Genomic DNA, 22,338 nt, shown 5'->3' on the forward strand with positions numbered 1-22,338 from the left:
CCCTCCCCAAAAAATAAATTGCATACTTTGTACAAACCTCTTCTGATAGCGCCCTCTTTTGAATTACCCTCCTCCACCCAGCTCAATAAGCTTCCCTGGGTCGACCGAGGTGTGTGGCGGTTTTTTCCAGGACGAACGTGGGTAATTATCTGCACACGTTCGTCCTGTAAAAAAAACCCGCCATACAACGGGGTCGACTCGGGGAAGCTAAACGAACGCACCCAATAAGGTCTCAATTTTTGGGGGCCAAATCTCCGGCAGACTACAGAATTCCCTGGGACACCTTTACTGATAACTTCATGAGGCGAAAGAAATGTTTTTATGAAAAATGAACAATTGGACTTGGCTTTTTATACGTTATTTAGAAGGCACTGCACACTATTGGTAATTACTCGAAATAATTTGTAGCAAAAAAAAATAACTTACTTGGTAACGAGTAATGGATAGCTGTCGATAGTATAAAACATTATGAGAAACGGCTCCCTCTGAAGTAGTTTCCGCGAAAGAAGTAGTTTTCCATGAATTTCATTTCGAGACCTCAAAGAGAAGTAGATTTTGAGGTGTTGAAATCTAGCATGATCTGAAAGCACACAACTTCGTGTGACAAGGTTTTTTTCTTTCATTATTATCTCGCCTTCGACGACCAATTGAGCTCAAATTTTCACAGTTTGTTATTTTATGCATAATGTTGAGATACACGCAGCCAGTGAGAAGACTGGTCTTTGACAATATTACCCTCCTCCATCCAGCCCAGTGTTTTTAAAAGATGGGTCTTCTCAAGGTCTTCTCAGATAAAAGTTTCTTTCACTAAAATACCCCTGAGCAATGAAAAGGGTGATTTCTTATTTTTATTTACTTCCGAGAGAACAAAAAAGACATGGGCCGGAACACAAGATGTCTCCAAAAGGAATGTTGTGTACAAAGTCTATGGGAGTTCATAACTACAGGGACAAAGGAAAGAACAAAAGATGTCTCCACAGGAATGTACAAAATTGGCTGTGATCTTGGCTAAATTACACTTGTAGAGGGCCTGCTCCAGGGCATTGTACTTATTTTTTTCCTTTTTCTGTACATCAAAAGTGCCACTGTCGTAGTGCTTTTCGATGTTTTTTTGTGTCTTCTAAATCGATTAAAAACGGGACTCCTTAAAAAATAATCGCAAAAATAGTTGAGAATGGCAATTTAATATCTACAGAAGAAAACAAAAATCGCTGGGAGCCCGGGGCAGGCAAAAACTTTGGGCGAGACCATAATAATAATACTATAGACGGTAAAAAGGGGGCGTCTCCTTCAGCGTTTGTTCCTCGAGAGGGCGTGCTCCATCGAGTAGCTCATAGTCTGGTTCTCATCGCTGTGCGTCAGACGTGCAGATTTTAATAGGAGCTGGTCCAGGTGTACGGCTGCACAGTAAAGAGTCACGGGGGAGGTACAAGTTCGTTGTAAAAACAAGTAAGGTCAACTTTTCTTTTCTCTAAATTTATGGAGGTTACCTTAGTTTTTCTTTTAATTAATAGTTCTTCCTAGTCAGTAGAGCTACATAAATAGTATTGTAGTTTTTGTAATTAACTGAAAATGTTTAAGCCGATAAACATGTTCGATAGTTCAACCTAACAAATCTGACTGAGTGAGTGGGCAATTCAGATTGAGTGACACACACACATACATATCCCCATCGGACTTGCTCATCAGTGCACACTCAGTCAGCAGACTCAGTCGGGTCAGAGCGTAGGTTTAGGTTGTTCTACCTCCATGGTGTGTTTAATTGGTAGGTCGGTGACACTGTATTTGCTGACATGATTGACTCGGGATCAGTATTGCTCGATAAATGAACTGAATAAAAAAAAAGGGGGAAATGGATTCCATACCATTCATAATCATCATATTCATAGATAGTCTGTGGTCTGTCTAACTCTTAAGTCTAAGGCCAGTGAGTTAAAAAACATTTTCAATTTCATATCTGATTCTGATATTGAATTTATACTCAAGTTGATGGGAAGGGAGTGTTAACTTTTATGTTTTTTTTTTTTTATATTGGAAAAGTTTCTGTATATTTATCCCATAATCCTGCCAGTGCCTAGAACCTTAACCCAATTACTGGGCCCTGGGGCGCTGTACTCCCTTTTTTTGTGTGGTCATTATTGGCCATTAATACTAGTAATATATTGTAGTACTCCTTTTTTTCGAAATTTGTTATTTATCAGTCGTACTAGTTTTACTATTTAGTACGCTTGTAGTACGACCGTTAATGACAGAAGGAGTACAGCACAGCCAGTAACTACATGTAGGTCTTGCCAGCCAGTGGTGCCACCACTTTTGAATGATTGAAACAAAATTTTATCTGATTTACTCAAAAGAGATATTCCTTTTTGTAAAAGTGAGTGAAAAAGTGGTGGCAGTACACTCAGTGAAAGTTTGCCGACCCAGTCAGCTCTGTACTCTTTTAAAACTATTTGGCATTTACATTGAAAGATGCAAACAAAATTACGTTTATCGCGAATAGCAAAACATCAATAGAGGGCGCTGTTGAACCCACACAAAGATATAGGCCGTGCGCACATCGTGCATGACAACAATACATACACCGCGATAGCAAATGCCCCATTTGCCTACCAACAACGCATTGCGGTTCTGAATCTCGATAAACCTTATTGTGTCAATTTTTTTTTAAATTAATACACCCGAGCCCCAGTTACTTGGTCTACATGTACTCCTTCATGTACCTGAAAATGACTGAAGGAAAGGTATCTTAAAATAACATTCCCACATTAATGGAGGCCTGGTATTAAAGGGTCTAATGTACTTTTTCCTAACAAAAAACACAATGTCAACAAATTTACATTAAACTTACACAGTTTGAAGATAATGATAGTAGAAAGCTTCCCTTGAAATTTACTTACTGAGGTGCTGTAGTTTTTAAGAAATGAGTAAAAGTAATAATTTTCGTCTCAGTTTTAGCATGTAAAAACGTATTAACCAGTTATGCTATGGTCTTGGTATAATATCATAACTGGTTAAAGGAATTTTACATGCTAAAATAATTTTGGTCTCATGAGACCAAAACTATTTTGTGACTTGTTTTACTCATTTCTCAAAACTAGACAACCTTATTATTTGAAGGGAAGCTTTCCACTATCATTATCTTCAAACCCTGTAAGTTTAATGTAAATCTGTGGACGTTTTGAAAAAGTACCTGAATCCTTTAAAACCATATAGAAAAGATTTTGGTCTGTCAGGTTTTATCGATGACAGGGTCACTGTCAGCAGCGCACCTGGGAGAAGAGAACAAAAAATCATCCTAATGTAGCTACATACATTGTAGACGGGAGGAGGGTTACATTACCGCAACTACCTACCCTATTGATCTGACTTTAAAACGTTTCTCATTTTACTTTTTGCATTTTCAGAGGGATTTTTTAGCACCATACGTTTTCCTTCAGTGTGCTGCAAGACCACATAACGACCTGTTTACAATGGTAAGATTACTTTGTGTACAGTCATTCTATCTACAATGTAATTAACACACAGAGGCCAAAATATAATATCGTGCATATAGTAATGCTGGTGTGTGTATGGCATTTGTTTGGCTTCGGTTTCTGACAAAGTGTAACAGTACATTTAGTTCAACTCGCCCCCATTTTTCCTAAAAAATAAGCCACTTCTATAAATTATATATCAAAACATAGAAACGATTATTCTTGAACTTTATCATGTTCCTGGCCAAGCAAGAAACTGCTTGGTTTTGCCATTATGAATAAATGATGCATAATGACAATAATGGCATTATGATGCAATAACATCCCCGATGCAATAACATTTATTATACCGTTGCGGTACCCCGCTGCCAAAAACACAGGATTCCAACTGCTTCAAGCTACCAGCAACCATGGTAGTCTAGTTGGTAAGACACTGCTCTAAAATTGAAAGGGTTGAGGTTCGAATCCCACCTGAATAATAGGCCTATAGATGCCTGTGATATTTTTTTTCACAGGACTCGGGGAAAGTACTGAGTATACAAGTGCTTTACGTTTAAACACACATGCGTGTACGGGTAAAAACCAAAAAAACTATTTAATAACCAAAATGGTTAATTCAGGAAAGGGCCCAATACTTTACGTAGGCACTGAAGCCGATTTCACTTGGTCATTGCCTTGGTGCCCTTAAAATGCTCTCAGAAGAAATTTACAATTTCCTCAGAGGGTGCCCTTAAGTAGAGGAGGAAATACCTCGTAGTGCCCTTGCCCTTTCAAAAACAAAGCATACGGGCCTGCTACTGTATTCCTTGGGTAATTTCAACATATTATGTGCATGATTGTAATGAATCATCACCACCATCCTTCGTCCTTGGACAAAATAGTAGAAGCAGCTTTGATGAAGTGGTGCCAGGTTGCTTTGTCCCTCACGAGTTGTTGAGTCTTGTTTGGATTGAGATTTGTGTCTCTGGTGATGGTGTCGGTGAAGCTCATTTTCCTCCGCCAGGAGGATTCCAGAAGACCAGATGCGATATAGGTTGATCCCCTCTTCGCAAACAGTGGCCAGCAAACTGTAGACGTCTCTGCATTATGGTCTCGGAAAGTGGTTACTGATAAGATCTCAATTGTTCTGTTTCTTGTTGTTACAGGATGATTCCACTGAGCAGAATGGGGAAGTCTCTAACAATACGCCCTTTGACCCTTGGTACCATGTAAGAGTCACTGGAGCCACCAAGAATGGTGAATCTGTCAACTTTGACATTGAAACAAAGAAGGTATGTCCTCTACTTTAAAACATTGTAGGGCTGTATCCAAATTGGTGGCTACAGCTGCGGCTACGACTGTTGCGAAGTGTGTTGCTAAGGATGTCCTATACCTCAACCCATGATGACGCTGAAATCTAGCCATAGCCCTAGCTGAAGCTGTAGCCGCTTATTCAGACACAGCCTAATAATAATAATAATAATAATTCTAGGTTTGTGTAATAGGCCCAGCGCTTAAGTATCACATACCTAGGGGCGTCCAAACTTTGTAGTCTCCCGTTGGGTAGCCATGTTCACAAAAGTTTATGAACTGAGAAGTTGATTTATTACAAATTATTTATTTATTTTAAAAGCGAAGCAGTCATACTTGGCAGTCTCATTAACAAACCATGGTGGCTGAGCAAATCTGTTCTGCTGTCTGGCTTGGTGTGGCAGCCCCTAAGAAGCTTAAATTTTTGCTTAGCTCAAACTGTTACATATTTGTTTTGCTCTTAAAGGAAGTGGACACTATTAGTAATTACTCAAAATAATTATTAGCATGAAAGCTTACTTGGTAACAAGTAATGGGCAGCTGTTGATAGTATAAACCCTCTGAAGTAATGTAGTTTTCGAGAAAGAAGTAATTTTCTACAAATCTGATTTAAAGATCTCAGAATTAGATTTTGAGGTCACGAAATCAAGCATCTGAAAGCACACAACTTCCTGTGACAATGGTGTAATTTCTTTTAATATTATCTCGCAACTTAGACAACCGATAGAGCTCAAATTTTCACAGGTTTGTTATTTTATGCATATGTTGAGATACACCAAGTGAGAACACTGGTCTTTGACAATTAGCGTGTACTAATAGTGTCCAGTGTCTTTAAATCTGTTCTATGAAATACCAGGGCCCAATTGTAGGGCTGCTTGAGAACAGAAAGTATAAAGAGTTTGTAAACAAATTGTGCTTGAAACCTGTTTAAGATTAGCAGCCAAAATAACTTGTGCTATGAAATTAGACCCCCGAGGGCCCTGCTTTAGAATATAGAGTAGCTAAGCCAAAACAAATTATGCTTAACAGTTAAGGTTTACCAGGCAAAATAAACATGTGTACCATCTGTTACTTGTATCCTTCATATTTTTGCTTAAGCGTAAAACTGTTGAAGCAGGCGACTGCTTTAGCTCTACATGTTATGTAAATGGGGTGGGCCTTGTCATTGAGTGAGCAAACGATGTAATGTACGGTTATTAGCCAAGTACCATGTCACATACATCACTGTTTTGTGACTGGTATCCAGCTCCTTTTGCTTAGCAGAGAATTAATAAGCAAATTTCCTACTTCTGCTCTATGCAATCGGGCCAGAGCTTTTTAAGCACGAAAAAGTAGCTAAGCACAACAAAATTATATGCTTTCCAGAATAAGGTTACCTGTAAAATTATGAGGTTACATCCCATATATGGCGTTATCCTGCTCTTTTTTTCCGTAGCCCTAGACCCAATTTCATAGAGCTGCTTTAAAAACAGAAAATATTGCTTAACAATAAGCAGGATGTCATTCAAAATTGTATACTCTATACATAGTCTGTGACATGGTATTTTGGCTGGAAAGCTCGTTCTGGTAAGCATAATTTTGTTGTGCTTAGCTACTTTTTGTTGTGCTTAAGCACATCTATGAAGTTGGGCGCAGGTCTACATGTACTGTACACTGTACATGTCAGTGACCATACAGTACATGTACGTTAGTATACATTGAACCATCTTGCTTTATATTACTGGAGGCAGGAAGGGGTTTGGAGTGTGTCATCATGGCTAATGATATCATCCACTTCCTTTTAGATTCTTGTTATCGTTACCCTGGTACAAATAATCACATGACCACAAGTAGGGTTAAAGGGTAGGGAATTAGTATTGGTAATTTTTCTCTCTTTTTTTTTTTTTTTTTTGAGTGGGGGTGGGGGGGGGGCACTTTTTCTGGTAAACAGTTCAATTACCTACATGTATGTATTAAAGGTACTGGGTTCGATTTTATTTTTATTTTTTGTGAAACCGGCCCCTGGACACCTTTAGTAATTTTCAAAGACCAGAATTCTCACTTGGTGTAGGCCTATATCGAAACATGTAATGCATGAAATAGCAAATGACTCGATTGGTTTTCAAAGAACTTTATTATTTGTGAGAGAAATTACCTTTTCTCAAAACCTACTTTACTCTAGGGAGCAGTTTCTCACAATGTATTATACTATCAACAAGCTCTCCATTTCTCGTTACGGAGTACGTTTTTAAGCTAACAATTATTTTATTACCAATAGTGTCAAGGGCCTTTAACACAAGCATGAAAACGTTTTCATTTAAAAACCATACTTCATACAATATTAATTTACCCCCCAAAACAATCAAATAACTGTAAAACTGTGTCCGCATTGATGGCTGAGGCTTGTTAATGCCTAAAAACATGAATACCATTTAATTGTTGAGGCAAAGTATAAATAACATTTAAAAAAAAAGTTGATTGACCCCACCATCCTTTTTAAAGCCACATCCTTTTTGAAGCCGCATCCTTTGTAAACTGATTATATTTTTATCCTACAAAGAAATAATTTGTTCATGTCCTTTTGCTTCATCTTGGCACCATTATTTTAAAGATTGTCTACCCATGTTTGAGACTTTTAGGTTTACAAAACAAGCAAATGTTTTGTTTACCCCTGTTCGCCTGGAATTGATTTGGGCAAACAGGAAAAATGGAAAATACTGAAGTGTCTTGATCATCACTAAGTGACGGATATGAGCACTTTAAGACACTGGACACTATTGGTAATTGTCAAAGACTAGCCTTCACAGTTGGTGAATCTCAACATATGCATAAAATAACTAACCTGTGAAAATTTGAGCTCAATCTGTCGTCGACATTGTGAGATAATAATGAAAGAAAAACAACCCTTGTCACACGAAGTTGTGTGCGTTTAGATGGTTGATTTCGAGACCTCGAGTTTTAAATCTGAGGTCTCGAAATCAAAATCGTTGACAATTACTTCTTTCTCGAAAACTATGGCACTTCAAAGGGAGCCGTTTCTCACAATGTTTTATACCATCAACCTCTCCCCATTACTTGTCACCAAGAAAGGTTTTATGCCAATACTTATTTTGAGTAATTACCAATAGTGTTCACTGCCTTTAATACATGTAAATAGCCACTTTTACTAATATTATTATTCATTATTGTTTTAAATCCGATGATTAACAATGTTGTTCTTGTGTTTTATTTTGTTTAAAGCTAGAGGAAAGTGGGAAAGAGACGACAGTGCAGCGAGTCTATGAGGACTTTGAGTGGCTTCAGCATTGTCTAGCGACCGATTCTGACGTTGGTGGAGTCATAGTAAGTTCATGATGTAAAACTGTAACAAATTATAATTGTTTAAATTTGTATTGCACTCTCTCCAAGACCAGCCTGTTCACGGGCGCATTTCATTAAAAAATATTTTAAAAATTACACAATAATAATAGGAATAATTGAAAAGAAAACATCAAATTTTACATGCAGTAAACATTAAAAAGGTTAATTACATAAACACTGTAATATTAGTTATACTGAGTTCTTATATATTGGGATTCATCCCCCCTTGGGGTGTGTGTATACACCCATTATTTGTTGCGCAGGTGCCAATAGGATGAGCTTTGTTTTCCAGTAAGGCACCCATGCCCCCATTTATATAGAAGCTTGTAATGGATTACAAATAGCTGCATTTTAATTTCTTTGACAACAATGCCAGCAAGACTGGGGCATACCCCTTAATCCAAACAATAAATGTACTAGGTTCTTTAAAACATGGGGTCGATTTCATAAAGAGTTAGTTGGGACTAGTCACCTAGGAGATAGTAAAAACTTAAAGCCCTTATACACTTTCGGTACAGAAAAAAAAAAAAGTTCACAGATTTACAAATAATTTACAGGGTTTACAGAAGGTAATGGTGAAAGACTTCTCCTGAAATATTAGTCCATGAAATGCTTTACTTTTTGAGAAAACAGCAAAACAATATCAATTCTCGACGGCGAGAATTACGGATTTATTTTAAACACGTGTCCTGACACCGCGAAACGTGCGGAAACAAGAGTGGGTTTTTCCCGTTATTTTCTCCCGACTCCGATGACCGATTGAGCCTAAATTTTCACGGGTTTATTATTTTATATATAAGTTGTGATACATGAAGTGTGGGACTTGGACAATGTTTACCGAAAGTGTATAATGGCTTTAAGGGTACATGTACATGTAGTCCTAAGTTAGGAAGAGTATATCGTCCTTGCTCGAGATAAGACTAGGCCTAACTCTTTGTGAAATCAACCCCCGTTTACCTATACAGCCCAACTTACAGGTCCTTAGGCCTTTGCCGGCCTCTTTCATCAAATCTTTAAGCATGGTTCATACTTTACTGCGAATGCGAATCTGATACAAATTTTTGTCGTAACAAATTCGCTTAAAAGAAGGTTTCTGACTGGATTTCTTGGACAATTGAAACTAGCAATTTTTTCCTTTCAGATGCCGCCATTGCCAGCTAGACCAATAGCATCACCAGCAGATGCCGCAGCAAGGTCAAAGAAAGAACTGGGCACAGATGAAAAGATCAAAGGTTGGTGTTTAAGTCACTTGACATTGGTTAATACTCAAATAATTTTTAGCATAAAAACTAACCTGGTAACAACGCAATGGAGAGCCGTTGATAGTGTGAACCATTGTGAGAAACGGCTCCCTCTGAAGTAATGTAGTTTTGGAGAAAAAAAAAGTCAAAGTTGACTTGTAACTGAATTGGTTAGTTTCTCGATGAAATAACATTTTCTTTTCTAATTTTGTAGGTGATGAGTTCCACAAGGATTGCCGCACTCTGGAAAAATACTTACAGCAAGTCGTCCGACACTGCATCCTTGGAAAGAACATTTCACTTGCTAAATTTCTAACAGAGACCCAGGTAAAAAAAGTAAAAGTGTTTTCTCTGTGTCAAGCCGCAAGTCAATGGTCACAGCAACATGTCAAAGGTCAATTAACAGTCAGGAGAGGTCCCTCTGGCATCCTCGTCTATGTGACCAGTTGTAGAGTTTCCCCCGCCAAGATGGAATTACGGACGTCGAAGGAGGTCCCATTTTATAACATTATTAAACAACAAGTTTGTATGACACTGCTCTGGAATTGCAAAGTTCGTGGGTTCGAATCCCACCTGAGTGATATGCCTATGATTTTGTTTTCACAGAACTCGGGAAAGTACTGAGTATACAGTGCTTACACACATCATTGTCTATGTGTTAAACCAAAACTAACAAGACTGTTTCCATTTCTTGTTTGCAGCCTCCAGTAAGGGCAAAACTCAAGAAGTCCCTTCTGACAAACTTTTCCAAGGCGGTGGGGGAGGTACGGAAAGGCGGTCACCAAGACGTGGACGAGTACTTCCAGAAGGAACGAGCCACAGTCAACGATTTAGTCAAGCTCATGAAGGAGGCCAGTGATAACTTCAACAACATGCTGAACCATGAAGAAAGTAAGTGGCCTTAATAGTGAGGTGAGATGAGAGATGTAGAGCCTCCCACAGCTAAGACAGTAACTTCCTTCCTCAGCTTCTCTCCACGGGGTTCTTGGCTAGTACAGTGATTAAGTTCACTTTTTTGTGAGTCCTTGCCTTCACAACCAGAATGAATGAAGAAGAAAAAAGTCTACTGAATTATTTGTTAAAATTAAATACATAAAAATAATGGTATTCAGGTTGGCTCGGTGGTAACTACACTGCCTTTTTACTTCTGTAGACCCGGGTTCAAATTGTGAACTGGCACCTTGCACCGGTTTCCAGTCATGATTGCATGTGTTTTCCCTATTTGTTGGGGTTTTCCCTCCTACATGTACATCTAAAACTGAAAACATCCTACCTTGTTTTCTCTCCATTTGGGTTTTTGGCTAGTACAGAGATTAAGTTCGCTTTTCACAACCAGAATTAATAAATAAAATAAATGTAATTAAAACTCATTGTGGTTCTTTCCTTTCATTGGTTGTATTTTCTTGATGACCCACAGGGTTAGCGTCCTCTCTGAATCATCTGTCAACATCGCTGTGTTTAGCAAGCACTGCAGCTGAGGATGGACCAAGCTCGGACATCAACAAGTAAGCCCCTCTAGCATTAAATGTACATCTATGTACAACTTAGATGATGTTGTTGTTTTGATTTTTCTTCCATTTTCAAATTTTGATTTGACTAACCTTTTACAGACTCATCTTTCTCAGTTATGATATTTCTTTTGTTCTATACTTTGTCAAGATAGTCTGGGGCCGTCCGAGAGTGTCAGGGTTATCCTGTTTCTTTATTAATGTCCCTTATACTGTATATTTGATGTATTTTTTAGAAATCTTTTTATCTTCTCTCTTTTTAAAGGTTTTTAGGAAATAAACTTATAAATAAACAAATAAATATACAAATTCCCCTCCTTTATCTGTTACTTCAGGATGCAGCTGCATTTGGCTAAGGCAGTGGAGCATTACTCTCACGGGATCGACGTCTTTGTTACTAACGATGAGAAAACCCTGGGCTTTTGCCTGGATCACTATGCAAGATATTTAGAATCAGAAAAGGTAAAGAAACACCCAAGTCAGGGATGTGAAAATCCTAAGTGATATCTGAATGCTGATTAATATGTGCTTTACTGTGTGTTGTATTGTTTAAATTCATAAATCTCGGTCAACTTTATTTAAACTCGCCCTGTATAGACTTTTATTACGCTGTCACCATCTTGGTTATGTTGCCTGTTTTCAACAACAGTAATGAATGCTAACATTCATTGCACAAACATGGCACAAGAATATTATTTCGTCCAGCCTCAGTTTGGTTACAATGAGTTGGAATGGAGTAAAATTGTGTTAAAGGTCTATAAGACGCCATTATTATTTTTATTATTATTATTGGGATGATTGATTTGCAGACAGGGATTACAATAAAACATTCCCTTTTTCATAATTCTCATTTTCGTTTTCTATCCCTCTCAATCAACAGGCAATGCTGTATGGCAGAACATGCAAGCTTGTTGAATTTGAAAACGCCTCAAAAGCATTAGAAAAAGCTAAACCATTAAAGAGAGAGGCGGTGAGTATAACTTTACTTGTGCCTCAAGCACAGAAATATGCTAAGCACAGAACAGTAAAAGTAGCAGAAATGAGTCCGCATCTACATGTAAGCACAGATCAGTAATTTATGTGTAGTAAAAAATAAGTCATCAGCTAAGCACAGAACAGTAATTTGTAGCAGAAATAAAACGTGCAGCAGCCAAAATACCTGAAAATACTTGCGGACAACCCAAAATTTTGTTTGATGCGGCAAGCCAGCGAGTGAAAAAAATGCGTTCACCTCCCAAGACGAGCAAATTTCAGTCTTTTTCATTTTTCCAGAATCTCGTCCCTGGTGTTCTCACCAATATGGCCATGGTTCGATTCCCGGCTAGCGCCGTTTATGTGAGTAGAGTTTTGCCTTGGATCTCTTCTGTGCGACATGTTTTTTATCCGGGGCCGTCTGGTTTTCCTCCCTGAATGATCAAGCACTTTTGATATCAGGCTGTGTTCCAGTATACAATTGTTGCACGCTGTGACGGGTCCAGGGCGTTTTGTACACCCGAGGGGGCAAATAGCATCGAGGCGAAGCCAAGGGCGCCATTTGCCACCGAGGGTGTACAAAACCCATGGACACCAGTCACAGCGTGCAACAATTGTTTTGTTATACCTTGGTAACATCGTTATTCCTCTTCTCGAAGTTCTGTTGTCATCTTCAAATATTATTCTGACGGATGCATAGTTTAATAAGCAGATGAATAGTTCAAATAAGAAACAATTCTTCACTGTTTCCTTGAACCCGTAAGTGTTTCATACACAGCGCTGGAAATCTACCAATGTTGGGAACGATCAAGGTGATGTACACCGTTGTATATATCACTTTTCATGGTTACCTGACCCCCGAGCGATGTGACATGCGTCTTTGTGTTATATCGCGTGATTGGTTCTCGACCAATAAAACTTCACAATTTGTTACCGAGGTATAACAAGGTCGAATGCCGGTCGATTTGGCTGGTTGCCAACAGCACCGTTCATGCCTTCAGCTTCAATATACTGTATGATGTTGCTACGATGTTGCGCTAGTAGGTTGCACTCGATCTCTGCTCTTCACTGCTTGTCATTTTACCATGTTTTTGCAAAACTGTCATGCTCCGGATGCTAACCTGTATCAACTCTTATTTACAAAGGACTTTTTCTTCCGCTGCCATGCGGAAAGTTACTGTAACTGGCTTTGGTGTAATTCTACCATGCGTTCCCACCTGGATTATATTCCCCGTCGTTTGCTTAGCTTGAGTTTACAGCGCGGAGCTACAGCGCTTACGCGTATCACTGACTCTGCCTTGGATTGGTTCTCATCATATTTTGCAAATCGCCAACAGTCTGTGCTCATCAACAATTTCGCATCTCCCTCTAATAATGTCACTACTAAGTGGTGTACCACAGGGGTCTGTTTTGGCCCATGGTGCCTTTTTTACAATGTACCCATCACCACTGGAAGGTATCATATTTTTGTATGGCGTCACCTGCGTGGTGTACGCTGATGACATCCAGCTTAACGTCACTATGAGTATGACGAAAGAGCTGCTTCCATTCAGCGATTGGAGTCATGCCTTGTGCACATCAAGTCGTTGCCAAAAGCCAATAACCTGAAAGTGAAGGATGATAAAGCCAAAGTCATTCACCTCTAAATTTAGAAACCATTCTCAAATTCAAAGACATTTTTCGATGAATGGCTTTGTCTTTAAACTCGGCGTCAGGCTCCATCATTTGACCTGAAGCCCTGTGTGCAGACGCGAAGCACGTGCAATTGTCAAAACAACCGCAGAGCCAAGCGGCTCTAAAGCCGAAGCCGTGATTTTGAAAAGTGCCTTTAGTATATCCATCAGCAAAACCTGCAGAAAACCTGTCACTAGTGCCCGCAATCTTGGAACCATTGTCACATCAAACTTACAAATGCAGAATCAAATCAACAACATCTGCTGCTCTTCATCCCTAGCTCTTCTCAAGATTGAAAAGATTCGGAAAGTGCTAGACCACCAAAAATGACAGAGAAACTGCTCCATGCTTTCTTCTCTTGTCGCTCTCGATTTTCGTAACAGTCTGCTACACTGGGTGCGTTCGTTTAGCTTCCCTGGGTCATCCACGGTCTGCCCCGGTGCGTTCGAATAGCGTTTGACGTCATTCCAGGGGCTCACCCAGGTCAGCCCCCAGTGCCCTGCTTGTGGAGTGGGTCACTTGGGGGCTGGCCCCAGGTAAACGACGTCACTACGAGAGCGGTGAGTGGTCGTTCGTTTAGCTCTTGTCAGGGGCTCACCCGAGTTAGCACCGCGGGGTAGACCCAGGGAAGCTGGATTTGTTGATTTATGCGTATGTTTGGATACACCAAGTGAGAATTCTGGACTTTGACAATTGCCAAAAGTGTCCAATTCCTTTAAAGGTCCAGGGACTCGAACCTGATGCCATCATAGAGTAGCATAGCTAGCAATAGAATCCACCCTTTATGATTTGGAAACATTTTCTGATTTCTTGTCAGGCGGAGGAGCTGAAAGAAAAGAGGGAGAGAGAATTCAATGAAATATCCGAAGTTGCCAAGAAAGAGGTTAGTAATTGGCGTGGCCCAGCGGTTTAGGTTATCACACTCATGTTATGGTGGCTATGTTATCAGTTTCAGTTTAGTTCAATTCAATCAACATTTATTTCCATTTTGGTGAATAAAGGAGAAAAATAAACAAATTGAGTACAATTTTTTCACTTCAAAGACGTTCAAGAACTGGTTAAGAAAAATGATCAATGGAAATGGAATAAAAATGGAACAATATAATTGATACAAAACAAACCAATATGGGGGAACTTACATCAGGGTGTGGGTTCAGAATCTTGTCAGGACACTTTTGTCCTTATTTCGTTGAGGTTAAATTGGCATCGGGGATAAAGATTAATATTTTTTCCCCCTTTCTTTTACCCATACACCTATGTGTGTTAGCACTGTATACTCGGTACTTTCCTGAGTCCTGTGAAAAAAATATCACAGGCATGTTACTCGGATGGGATTTGAAGTCATGACCCTTGCAATTCTAGAGCAGTGTCTTACCAACTAGACTACCGCAATTGCCCGGTAGCTAGAGGTAGTTTGAATCCATGTTTTGGCAAGGGGTAATGCAACAATAAATAATAGATTTTGTCCTTGGGGTAAATGAGTACCTGAGATTGATTAGATGTATTTTCCCCAGGGAGCTGTGAGATGGTTGAAGAAATGAAATGAATGCCCCAGTCACCAGGGAAGTGCCATTAGCATCGCGGATTTAAGTGCAATATAAGAGTCAGCTACTATCAATACTAAACTGCTCACAAAAAGAAAGGAAACTTTTTTCAATCCAGTATATTTGTTATTATTTAATACTCTCTTTGTATATGGTACATATCATTACAACGCTGAACTGTTCCTCTTTGAAATAATACCACATTTGCAATGGTTACAATGTTGCTGGACTTGACCACGTTAATGAGAATGAGACAAGGTCACAAATCAAATGTGCCAAAATTAGCAATTTTGTGTTACTGTGTGAACAATCAAATTGACACTGCAATTCAAACAAGCAAGACAACTTACTGATCTTAATCCACTTTATTGAGACAAGATGTTTGGAATGGAGCAAGACAACTTACTGATCGTAATACACTTTATTGATACAAGAAGGTCAGTACTGAGTGGATGATCCGAAGGCGTTGATGACAGTCTGGCACCTTCTTCTCATGCTGCACACAAGTCTGGTGATGCGCTGATGATGAGGAATGGCGTTCCATTCTTCATTAAGGAACCTGGTTAGGTCAGCCACAGTTGATGTGTTGGTGGTTCTGGCGCGGACAGCAAGGCCAAGCTGGTCCCACAGATGTTCCATGGGATTCAGGTCTGGACTGTTATAGGGCAAATCCATCCGGTGCACCCCAACATTTTTCAGGTAGTCAGTCAACAGTCGGGCTCGATGGGGCGAGCGTTGTCATCTTGAAAGATGGCATTTGGTGCAAGAGTCTGCAAGTATGGGACTGCAATCGGCTGCAGAATATTGTCTTGCAAATACCCGTCAAACAAGGTGTTTTTCAAGAGATGAGGGTTAATTGTGTCTGATGAGCTCACTGGTGCAAATCTTTATGTAAACCGTTTATGGTTCTGAAAAGCTTGGTCGGTTTGATTATTGAGCATTACCTATTGACCAACCAGTACAGACAACGGTAATTTTGGCACATTTGGTTTGTGACTTTGCCTCATTGTTATTCGTGTAGCCAAGTTCAGCAACATGTAATCATTGCAAATGTGGTATCATTTTAAAGAGGAACAGTTCAGCTTTGCATTGATATATACCATATACAAAGAGAGTATTAAATAATTACAAATACACAGGATTGAAAAAAGTTTCCTTACTTTTTGTGAGCAGTTTATATAGAACTTATGCATCCGAATTTGATTTTGTGTTAAGAGTGAGCCTTTATTTTGTTGAAACTATCCGCTAATCACTTTCCATTCCTTTGCAGATAAGCAAGTTTCAGAGGCAGCGTGTGGTAGAGTTCCAGAAGGCCTTAATTCTGTACGCCGAAGCTAAGATCAAGACGGCCCGCGATATATCCGCTCTCATCGCCAAGGACATCAGCACACTGAAGCAGATGGAGTTCAGCAGCAGTGCTTCAGAATGAGTGTAGAAATAATAATAAAGGTATCAATTAAAAAGATTTTATGACCTAAGGGACCACTAGTATTTTTTGCCTCACCAAAATATTTGTTTTATATGGTGTGCAAGCTGGAATGAATAACCTTGAGGTCGTTTTTTTTTTAAGCCAGGGGCCAAATTTCATTTTGCTGCTCAATAAACTTTAAGGAAATTTATGTGCCAACTATGATAAGCGTATTTCACAGGTTAGCGAGACAATTAGATTTATTTCATTCAGGATATATCGCCGACAATATAACGCGATATTGGACAATATATCGCGATATTGGATATAATCGCGATTAATTAAATTTGCCATCATCAGTCTTCAAACTCCCAGTGAAAGTTGTAGAAGAGACAGTCATAGCATAAGAGAGGTATTCTAATGACCTATTCTTCTGGTTTTACTCCAAACCTATGGGGTGCAAGATGTCTCAGCTAGGAAATACATCGCGATATTGCGATACTTAATCGATATCGCGATATATCGCGATATATCACGATATATCGATATTTCGATTAAAACCAAATCGATCCGATATGGAAATCGTTTCCAAACTAATAACGCGATATTCGATAATATCGTGGTATCGCCTAAGCTTACCTTGAACTTTATTATGTTACGTCATTCGTTTACATCCAGTAAGCACTGGAATGTTAGCAGGGCCTAATTTCATAAAGCCTGTTAGCACAAGAACTTGCTAAGCACAGAAAAATATTGCTTAGCAGAAACTGGTTACAGGCCAAAAGTCCATAAAGGTTTCATTGCTGTGACTGGTGACTAGTGACACACCCAGTTTTCGCTTAGCATAGAAATTTGCTCAGCAGTATTTTCTGTTTAACGGCTTTCGGAAATTTAGCCCTGTGTTTTTCTTCAGGTGCATACGATTAGCCGCACTATGAAATGGAAATCGCACAGTAAGTACAAAATCTGCCGTTAAGCAGCTCTAGGAAATTTGGCCCTGGTTGATACACTGAGGGAGCTTAAACAGAAAAGAAAATGATAACCGTGCTAAAATTTATTTGCCACACAATATCTGAGTACAAAGAGATTCCTTAAATGTAACTGAATGAAATTTGTTTATTTCTTCCTTTATTAAGGGAGGGAAACATTTTAAGAAAGGAGTCAACACCTTTGTTTTGAGGTTGGTAGTGAGACAATTATACTGGAATTGTGGTTCATACCTTTGTGTTCATTTCAAACGCATACATTAATAAAAACAACATACCTCAGAAATCAAAATGAATTTGCGCTGAGACCATTTGAATGTCACTCATGATCTTGGTTAAATATTAATTTATTGTGCTCTGGTTGTAAGCCACAGTCTACACTAGTATTAATAATGGCATAATCGTGACTCAAATCTGATTATGGTAATCCTTCTTAAAGGCATTGGACACTATTGGTAATTGCACAAAATAATTATTAGCATAAAACCTTACTTGGTCACGAGGTAAGCCCGGTTCATACTTCATGTGAATGCGATTGCGATGCGAATTTGACGTGAATTTGACGTCACAACCCTCCTTTCGCAGCGATATTCGCAAGAGAGTTGAACAGAACTCAACTCAGTGCGAATTTCGTTGGGAATTTGTGACGTCAACATTCGCATCGCATTCGCAGCTAGTATGAACCGGGCTTCATGGGGAGAGGTTGATAGTGTAAAACATGGTGAGAAACAGCTCCCTCTGAAGTCACATAGTTTCCGATAAAGAAGTAATTTCGAGAAAGAAGTTATTTTTCAAATATTAAAATAGTTTGTTCCCTCTTATTATACTTATGTGAAGTTATTGATTTTATTTTACAATCTACTTTCAAAACCACCGAGCTTTACGTACTCGTAAAGAAATAACTGTGCATTGGTTTTGGAAGGTTTAATCTTCTTTTGTTTTAACTTCGTATATTTACTTTATTAGATACTATTTAAATGTTTATTCCAAATACTCGCTCTTAAACATATAATGTTGGAGTCTCACATTTCTCTCATCAAACTTTGTTTTGACCAAACCAACACAGGAGCTGATCTGAAACATGTGTCTTCAGCAGGGCTCAATTTCATGAAGCCTGTTGGAACAACAATTAATGTGCTACATGTGTGTAAGCATAGAAAAATATTGTTCAGCAGTTTTGAAGAAATAGGATTTTCCTTCAGTTTATTGAACAAAGGAATGTCCACTGAGTGAATGCAACACAGAGCTGTGTGTGTGTGTCATAGAAATAGAACCCGGAGAACGCCGAGTGTCTCATTGTGCGTGCGGTTTCGTTGTGAGACCATTTTTATGGACGCTTATACGCCATTTTTGTTACGCGTGTATGGCAAAATATTTTGCTATACAATGGCATCATCATTGACCAATGAACACACTAGAGCGGTCTATGTGCGCTGACATCTTGCAGTTTTGCCATACGCGCAGATCACGTGATGCTCATTTTGCCATACACGCGTCTCACGCGATGATAATTTTGCCATACACGCGTAACATGCGGTATCGATTCGCCGCGTCCACAGACGACACATAGGGTGGCCAAACTCGGCGTTCTCCAGGTTCTATTTCTATAGTGTGTGTATAGTATTGATTCTGAATGTGCCACCAAAGCTAAATGAATTATAAGAAAACTAGGGCCGTGTCTGAAACAGCGACTTCGGCTACAGCTACGGCTAGTTCGCGCGCGTCTGCCTATTCTTCAACACTGGTGACGCGCTGATCTAGACGTAGCTGTAGCCGAAGTCGTCGTTTCGGACACGGCCTGATACTCTTTTAATGTCAAAGAAGAGTGTGTTAAACTTTCAAGTGGATATCCATGTCAAGATATTCAATCCTTGCCAATTATTATGCAATTATGGTTTAATTTAGTCTTAATGTATTACTCTCCTTGACTAGCACAAAATCCTACTGTTGTTTTCAGCGTCATGGGTTGAAAGAAAAACATGTTCCAAAAATGTTATTTTTGACTGAATATTGTTACGAAGGGGTCTAAATATTTAATACAATGTGTAAATGCAGTGCCTAAGAAACAAGTGCTTGTTTAAAGGCAATGGACATAATTTCCGTACATTAATTTATTGCAACTTTGGTGACCAATTGAGCAACAACTTTCACAGATTTGTTTTAAGGACATGTTTGAATACACCAAGTGATAATACTGGGGTGGATTTCACAAAGGTAGTCATAACTTAGGACTAGTCCGAGGCAATGTAAGAGATATGACCAGTCCTAAGTTAGGACCAGTAACTCATCCTAACTTAGGACCAGTCCTATCTCTTAGCATTGCCTAGGACTAGTCCTAAGTTAGGACTACCTTTGTGAAATCCACCCCTGGGGCGGATTGCACCAAGCGGTCTTAAACCAGTCTATGCGTATAGCCGGCTAACTTGAGACGCGTTTAGACAGTCTTTAATTATAGACCGATTGCAATAGCGCGGTCTATAATTATAGCCAGTCTTAAATCTTAAGCCTGCTCTGAGCTGGCTATAATCGGTCTTTGTTTTGGTTTTTAGAGATGGTGCTGCATTTGTTAGTTGTGATACAAAGAGCTCTAGGATTAGATTTTATTTTAGAAATAGATTACACCCATGGGAGGCTTTATGATGATGATCAAGGTGATTGTATCGTAAATGTATGTTCCCAAAAGTCAAAATGATACAACTCACAGATTTGATATCCGATGATTTAAACCAAAGCAATAACAACAATGCCGTACCACCAGTGCCTGTAGAGTGCTAAGTATTATGGGACATTTGTTCGTATTTCATTACTTTCACCGACTTATCTAAGACCGGCTTATTGCAACAGGCTTAATGACTGACTAAGCTAAGATCGTCTAAGGCAGATAGCTGGCTATAACTGACTGGTCTTAGACTGTTGACTAAGACCGTTTTATTGCAATCCGCCCCTGGTCTTTTACAAAGGTGTCCAGTGCCTTTTATTAAGCAGTCCAGTGGATTAAATCTGTGTGTGTGATTTAACATACGTGTATAAAAATTGTCATTTAAAACTTGGCGTATGTATGGTGCGTCCTTGTCATGTGCACGGCCTGCCATTTTGGTGAACCTAATGTTTTGACTCCACAAAATGGCGGACCGCAAGAAGTAAAAGGAAAACCACAGAATTTAAAGGAATATTTGTCGGGGCCTTGTTCTACTTTTCAAAATTATCTCCCCGACCATTTTTTTTCCCCACAATATTTGCATTTTACAGCTTTTGAGTGCCAAAAACCAAAGTCCTTTAAATTAGGGCTAAAAATGCTGTGAAGTCACAGGCATTTTAACTTAATTAGTCTCCTAAAAAAAACTACATTACACACCTTTGATCTCTCAGATTGGAAGTGCCATTTCTTCAAGCCCATTCAGTAATATGTATCAAAGCATTCTCTTAAAAAACTAATACTTCTATCTTTTTTTCTTTATGCATGTTTTCTTTTATAAAATGTGTTTAAAATATGTTTTAAAAGTCATTCCATTATATTCAATCCACCATTTAAAAAGTGCTTGATTTATTATTTTCTATTCTAGTTTCACTCTCCACCTTTTCGTTAACGTCCACCGAGGCTAGGCTTTATGTTCATAAAATGTTTTCTGTAAACTACACTTCCTTACACTTTTTATTTTTTTTAAAGTTTACAGGGAAAAAAGTGGCATGCTGAGTAAAAAACCCAAGCTGGTCTGGGGCAAGTTTCCTGAAACTGCTAGAAGGTCATCTGTTTGCTTAGCACATATATCTAGCTTGGCAGGATTTGTTTACCAGCACAACATGCATGACGCTCTTCCTGTTTTGTTTAGCCTCATGTCCTTTATTCTGTTTGTTAAAGGCACCAGACACTGTTGGTAAATACTCAAAATAATTGTATAAAAACTTACTTGGTAACAAGTACATGTAGGAGCTTTTGATAGTATGTATACAAATCTAGAATATAAAAAAAATTCCTTGATTCATAAATACCTCAGACAGTTTCGCTGTTCCTATTAGTGGAGAGCGCGTCACGTGGGGGTGTTTAAACCTTTGATAATGACCAGTCACGTGGGGGTGTTTAAACCTTTGATAATGACCAGTGTTTATAACCGGTTATGCTACCTAATAATACCAAGAGCAAAGGATAAGGAAGCAATGTATGACCATTGTTTTATACAGAAGCGTTAATATTTTAGAGGGTATAATGTTATCAGGTATAATATTGAAATGTGGGCCTACATCACTGGATGTAAACGAAATGACTTTATCAAGTTAATGTTTTTGCAGTGTTTGGACAACAGAGGGCGCTGCAGATGTTATGATTGATGAAGTAAGATCTTTCTTTTCTTGCAAAGAACTCTGCATTAACAAACCTCGTTATCTTTTGATATGTATTTCACATTCCAATAATGCCAGTGGTAAGCTTTTCATACGTAAAATGCTTAAAATAAGTTGTATATTTTTAATACACATGAAAACATTACTTTTTCGAAAAATTTAAAAAGCGTTCTTTGTTTTTGTATAAGAAAAACAAAAAAACTTGATACATATGTTTAGTGCAATAATCAATGACTGTTGATTGTTCAAATAGAATTAACAAATGCATCATATGTTATAACAATCAATAAAGACATAAGTTTTGCGACCATAAGCTGTATTATCATCCATTATTACTAGTAGCTTGTGTTTTTATTTGTGATCCTTTGTATATAGGCTGCCAGTGACGTCAAATAAAAGAACCTTACATACAACAGGTTAGCTTATGGGAGTGCCATTGTGGGGTCTTTTACAAAATGGCTTTATAATGGGCACCGTAAAGGATTTCTTTGTACAACCTGATAACCCCACACAAAGGGAATTCTTTGGAAAAGAGAGTCGGAGTAGAAAACCCTTGACCAATGAA

General features: G+C 38.7%; 1 protein-coding gene across 3 annotated transcripts; it reads left to right on the forward strand.

The window, feature by feature from the left end:
• Positions 1–1,381: 1,381 nt before the first annotated feature.
• Positions 1,382–21,178, forward strand: LOC139954472 (sorting nexin-6-like). Of its 3 annotated transcripts, XM_071954279.1 has the most exons (14): positions 1,382–1,449; positions 3,405–3,473; positions 4,619–4,744; positions 7,983–8,084; positions 9,244–9,334; positions 9,558–9,670; positions 10,045–10,234; positions 10,761–10,848; positions 11,187–11,313; positions 11,732–11,821; positions 12,124–12,186; positions 14,315–14,380; positions 16,312–16,490; positions 21,103–21,178. In XM_071954279.1, exons 2-13 carry the CDS (start codon positions 3,471–3,473, stop codon positions 16,468–16,470), a joined length of 1,218 nt encoding a protein of 405 aa, XP_071810380.1. In that variant the 5' UTR covers positions 1,382–1,449; positions 3,405–3,470; the 3' UTR covers positions 16,471–16,490; positions 21,103–21,178. The 3 variants fall into 3 exon arrangements, with proteins under 3 accessions (XP_071810380.1, XP_071810379.1, XP_071810381.1); XM_071954278.1 differs by lacking the exon at positions 21,103–21,178 and having other exon boundaries at positions 16,312–20,452; XM_071954280.1 differs by lacking the exons at positions 12,124–12,186; positions 21,103–21,178 and having other exon boundaries at positions 16,312–20,452.
• The last annotated feature ends 1,160 nt before the right edge of the window (positions 21,179–22,338 follow it).

This window comes from Asterias amurensis, chromosome 2 (assembly GCF_032118995.1).
Source record: "Asterias amurensis chromosome 2, ASM3211899v1".
NCBI lineage: Eukaryota > Metazoa > Echinodermata > Asteroidea > Forcipulatida > Asteriidae > Asterias > Asterias amurensis.